At 45.3% G+C, this 6000-nt stretch overlaps 1 protein-coding gene across 2 annotated transcripts in view; it reads left to right on the top strand.

Moving 5' to 3' along the window:
* The first annotated feature begins 553 nt into the window (after positions 1-553).
* Positions 554-6000, top strand: part of IPO7 (importin 7) — a 63873-nt gene continuing 58426 nt past the window's right edge. The window contains exon 1 of one of the 2 annotated variants that reach the window (XM_008007250.3): positions 554-755. In XM_008007250.3, coding sequence (XP_008005441.1) covers positions 672-755 — 84 coding nt within the window. In that variant the 5' untranslated portion in view covers positions 554-671. The remainder of the gene's footprint in view (positions 756-6000) is intronic. The other variant, XM_008007255.3, reaches the window with a different exon arrangement.

Genomic DNA, 6000 nt, shown 5'->3' with positions numbered 1-6000 from the left:
CTCCCAAGTAGCTGGGACTACAGGCGCGTGCCACCACGCCCGGCTAATTTTTTGTATTTTTAGTAGAAACGGGGTTTCACCGTGTGAGCCAGGATGCTCTTGATCTCCTGATCTCATGATCCGCCCGCCTTGGCCTCCCAAAGTGCTGGGATTACAGGCGTGAGCCACCGCGCCCGGCAGTTTAAACATTTTAATGGCAATCAGAAACACATCTCAAATTGCTTTTCAGAGTTTCCTTCGTTTACGCAGCCATTAGCAATAGATTGCACCACACACTGTATCTGATTCCATGTATGATCACTATGGATATAGTACGTGAAACCTTTTGTAACTGATTGTTTTACTTTTCTTTTTGTGGAATTTGAACATTTTTCGTTTTTGAATAGCAGGACTTGTCTGTAGGAACGACAGCTCAGGCACTCACGTGGGCTGCGGACTGTGTTTGCGGACTACATCTCCCAAAGTGCTCCGCAGGCGCGCCCACAGGAAGTCGCCGGAGCATCTCCCGCCTCCACGACGAGGCGAAGAGGTTCTATCCGGGGCCTTGGAGCTTCTCTTTCCTTTCGCGCCGGTTGCCGCTGCGGAGCGCGGCGGGTCCATGTGCGCAGTGAGTGGCGCTATCCCTGGCCCAGTAGCACCCGAACCCCGGGTTTGACCGAGTCCGCGCTGCGATGGACCCCAACACCATTATCGAGGCCCTGCGGGGCACCATGGACCCAGCCCTGCGTGAGGCCGCGGAGCGCCAGCTCAATGAAGTAAGGACGCCCGGCTAGCGGTGGCGGCTGGCAGGCGGGCAGACAGAGGTGGCAGGCCGAGCCCCCGGGGCCTGGCCGGAGGCGCGGACGACGTCGTTGAGGGCCCCAACGGGGGGGGGGCGGACATCTGACGGCGACTTCCACGCCGGGGCGCCTCGATGTGGTGTGGTGGTGGTGGCTGCAGCCAAGGCTGCTTTTGCTTCGGATCCTGAGCTGGGCCTCTGCCTGCGGTCTAGGCGTGAGGAGCCGGCTGAGGCGAAGCGGGCGTGACGGGTTGGACACATGGCCGGCTAGGGTGGCCGGCCGCCCTCTAGCTCATTCCCAGCTCGTTCCTCACGCCCAGGAGGGGGCGAAACTTACTGGGAGGTTTTTCAGACGTTTCTGAGACCAGTCTCGCCGTCGCAGGGTTTGGAGGGTCTCCTGGGAATGCCGACCGGTCCTTTGGGGGCTGCGCCTGTCATCCTTGTCACTTGGCTGGGCTGATCAGTGGCCTGCCTCGGGCACAACTTCCTTCTCTCTGGCTGAGTTGCTAGGGAAGGCTTTCAAAGGCAAAACCGCGCCTCATTAGTACGACAGGGGTAGTGCGGGACATTCAGTCTGATCCCTGCTCTTCCACTGTCATAATGCTTCAGTCGGAGGGCTGGCTTATGTAGTGGAAAGAATCAGGTGAAGTGCACCCTTCTAGGTATAGCTGCACCATTGATTTCTTGAGTGACCTTGGGCCAGTCACTTAACCTCTTGATCCTGAGTTTTTCCCATTCATAAAATTACGCCACAGAGTTGCTGTGACAGTCAGGTGCGATATAATGTTAAGTCTGAGTGCCTTGGAATGTGCCGAGCTCCTTATCAGTTCAGATATTGCATTCTCTGAAGGTTTTTGTTTCCCCCATATTTTGGGGGGACTGCTCCTTGGAAAACAGCTTTATTGCATGAATATTTATTGTACTATCTCCAACGTCATTCTTTGTTTCTAAACTTTTGCAGTTTTATGTATTAATGATCAGTATTTTAGAGCCTCCTTAAAAGGGCTGCTGTAACTTTTTTGCCAGTTAGTAACTGTCTTTTAGCATACTGCTGAATCTGCCAACTTTATTGAACTTTAGTGTACATTTTTTAACTGAAAAATCACACTTTAAAATAGAAATTCAACTATTTTATGCGTCTTTTAGCTGGTAAATAATTTAAAAACGTTGTTTATATTGACTTACCAGAAACAGCTGAAATGTTACTAATTGGACTTTTTCAGTGTAAAGGGCTGCACTAGAGATCCCTCCCTCATGGAACTTACAGTTCAAGAAGACTACCTACAGAGTTTACAGAAATTAAATGTAAAATTATTTCAGAATGTTAAATCTATTTTGTATGTAAATGAGGTCATTATACCACACGAAGTGATGATTATGTGTTCAAATTTTTACACTCAGAGTCACCTTGGGAGGAGCTTAGTTTTTTTGGATATAAAATAGTGAGTTGAACCGTATTACTATTTTGAACCATTATACAGCTATGGAAGGAGCAACGGATCACTTTTTGTTTTGATTTGCTTTGTGATAGACATGGGTTAGGGTGAACATTATTTTGCTTGTTAAATAATAATGCAGTTACAAGTCTAGAAAAGCTGAAAGTTTAGTCACGGTCATTTCTATCATGACTTTGCTGTAATCGCATATTATTTTGACTAATTATACTTGTGTGTAATTATTAATTTTAAAAGTGAGTACTTGAAAGAGTTGGTTCGCTTCTACAAAAATTGGGGAAATAATACTTCCTGAAAATCTGAAATTCATTTATTCCTCAGATAGACATTGCATGTCTAGTATATGCACTAACATCTTGTAATAGAGACCTAGGGTATTTCACAAGCTAGTTTTTGGAAAATAAACAAATGATCAAAATAACGTTCAAAGCCTTTTTTACTTAACCATTAAACTACTGTTTTGGAATACTGTCAAACAGTGAACACCGCTAATCTGTCAAAGAAAATTTATTACATGGCCTTTACTTTTATAATCCTTAGCTATTTACATTTCATACATTTCTTTCAATTATAACACTTAGATTTTTAAATATTCTTCCTAAGGTCAATTTTCTATTAGTATATTTACTTTCATTCCATTTTAATACACTGCTTCTCCCTCTCCCTTCTTCCATTTAAATATTTTTTGCTTTGACTTTCTTGTGGCAGAACATTGATTTGGGAGACAGATCTCAGATAAGTCTTGAATATAGTAAGAATGAGGAAGTAACATTTCTGAAAGGCTCTTGCTTTGGAGAAGATAGAAGGAGGAATTATTCTATGATGTCTCTCATTCCACTGAAGCTGTGTTTTGGTTCATTTAGAACCAAAGAAAAAGATCATTGACATTTGAATGAATCTCTTCACTAAGTGAAATAATCACTGACTCAATGTAAAATTTGTAAATGTTATTAAAGTGTTTATAGTGTAGATAGTGTCAAAATAAAATAGGGCTTCTGCCTCAGAGTCTTTGCACTTAACTCCTTGGAACTCCTTTCATAGTTAACCCCCTAACTTGTTCTCTCATTTCCTTCCATCCCTGTTCAAATATTTCCTTACCACTGAGGAGTTCCTTAACCATCATACTCCCTATCTCCTTTCACTTGTTTTCCTCTATAGCACTGATTTGTCATACACATTTGGCTTATTTTTAAAATTAATTTTATTTGGCCGGGCGCGGTGTTTCACGCCTGTAATCCCAGCCTTTTGGGAGGCCGAGGCGGACTGATCACTTGAGGTTGGGAGTTTGAGACCAGCCTGACCAACATGGAGAAACCCCGTCTCTACTGAAAATACAAAATTAGCCAGGTGCGATGGCACATGCTTGTAATCCTAGCTACTCGGGAGGCTGAGGCAGGAGAATCACTTGAACCTGGGAGGCGGAGGTTGCGGTGAGCTGAGATTGCACCACTGCACTCCAGCCTGGGCAACAGAGTGAGACTCCATCTCAAAAAAATAAATTAATTAATTAAATTTAAAAAATTGGCTGGGCACAGTGACTCCCAGCACTTTGGGAGACCGCGGCGGGCCGGGCGGATCACCTGAGGTCGGGAATTCGAGACCAGACTGACCAACATGGAGAAACTCCGTCTCTACTAAAATACAAAATTAGCTGTGTGTGGTGGCACACGCCGGTAATCTCAGCTACTAGGGAGGCTGAGGCAGGAGAATCGCTTGAACCTAGGAGGCAGAGGTTGCGGTGAGCCGAGATCATGCCATTGCACTCCAGCCTGGGCAACGAGAGTGAAACTCCATCTGAAAAAATAAAAATAAGAATAAACAAACTTTTTTTTTATGAGACAGAGCCTTACTCTGTCACCCAGACTGGAGTGCAATGGCGCGATCTCAACTCACTGCAACCTCTGCCTCCCGGGTTCACACCATTCTCCTGCCTCAGCCTCCTGAATAGCCGGGACTACAGGTGCCTGCCACCACGTCTGGCTAATTGTTTGTATTTTTAGTAAAGACGGGATTTCACTGTGTTAGCCAGGATGGTCTTGATCTCTTGACCTTGTGATCCACCTGTCTCGGCCTCCCAAAGTGCTGGGATTACAGGCGTGAGCCACCATGCTTGGCCTTTTTTTTTTTTTTTTTTTGAAATGGAGTCTTGTTCTTGTTACCCAGGCTGGAGTGCAGTGGCGCAATCTCAGCCCACCGCAACTTCTGCCTCCTGGGTTCAAGCGATTCTCCTGCCTCAGGCTCCCGAGTAGCTGGGATTAGGTACCTGCCGCCACACCTAGCTAATGTTGTATTTTTAGTAGAGACGGGGTTTCACCATGTTGGCCAGGCTGATCTCGAACTCCTGACCTCGTGATCTGCCCGCCTTGGCCTCCCAAAGTGCTGGGATCACAGGCATGAGCCACCATGCCCAGCCTATTTATTTATATTTATTTTTTGAGACAGGATCTTGCTCTGTCACCCAGGCTGCAGTGCAGTAGCACCATCATGGCTCACGGCAGCCTCTCCCTCCCGGGCTCAAGCAACACTCCCACTTCAGCCTCTCAAGTAGCTGAGACTGTAGGGATGTGCCACTATGCCCAACTATTGTATTTTTTGTAGAGACACGGTTTCACTGTGTTGCCCAAGCTTGTTTTTAATTTTTTCAGAGCCAAGGCCTTGCTGTATTGCCCAGGCTGGAGTGCAGTGGGCTCTGCTGCACTACATAGTACACTACAGCTTAGAACTCTTCGCCTCAAGCAGCCTCCTCCTTCCTGAGCCTCCCATGTGGGTGGGACTGCAGACCCGTGCTACCACACCTGGCCTAATTTTACTTTTGTTCTCTCCACTATAATTTTAAGTTTCATGAGGTCATGAATTATTGTTTTTTGTTATTGTTATTCCTTAATTTACCAGTAATAGGCTTTATGACTTACTGTTATAATATTAGTAAATAGCAATATGGGCTTTAGCTCTTTTATTTATTTTTAAAAATTTACTATTATTTTTGTGGCAGGGTCTCACTCTGTTGCCTAGGCTAGAGTGCAGTGGCACGATCTTGGCTCACTGCAGCCTCCAGGCCCAGGTTCAAGCGATTTTCAGGCCTCAGCCCCTTGAGTAGCTGAAACTTAAGGTGCGTACCACCATACCTGGCTAATTTTAGTATTTTTAGTAGAGACGGAGTTTCGCCACATTGTCCAGGCCGGTCTCAAACTCCTGACCTCAAGTGATCCACCCACCTTGACCTCCCAGAGTGCTGAGATTACAGGCATGAGCCACTGCACCAGCCGGCATTTTTAAATATAATGCCAGGAAGATACTTATGAAATACTCATTCCGAAGGATAATTCCCAGTCTGGTTCATGTAACAGCAAATGTCTGTGTGCTAGGCACTGAGCTAAGTAGTTAGATGCAGAGAAATTCATGATCACTTGCTTTCTAGAGCTCCATAATCACTATGTCACTGGCCCTTACAATACATGTGGTCAGTACTATAATAAAACTATATGTAAATTTTGGATAAGGAAACTATTGGATCTGATTTTGGCTAAGGTAGATATGATCTCGGCATCAATACTCTCTCCCCTGTTGTATTTGCAACCAAGAAAAATGCTGTAAGTAGAATTAGAGGGTTTACCCAGAAGACATTTAAACTCTTGGTTCCTAAGCTCAATATTTTATATAATGGTTATATATATATATATACCTTTTTTTCTTTTAGTGGAGTTTTGCTCTTTTTGCCCAGGCTGGCGTGCATTGGCGCCATCCGGCTCACTGCAACCTCTGCTCCCG

The sequence above is a fragment of the Chlorocebus sabaeus genome, chromosome 1, assembly GCF_047675955.1.
Source record: "Chlorocebus sabaeus isolate Y175 chromosome 1, mChlSab1.0.hap1, whole genome shotgun sequence".
NCBI lineage: Eukaryota > Metazoa > Chordata > Mammalia > Primates > Cercopithecidae > Chlorocebus > Chlorocebus sabaeus.
Note: the sequence above shows the minus strand (reverse complement) of the source record. Positions and strands in the feature narration are given on the sequence as shown.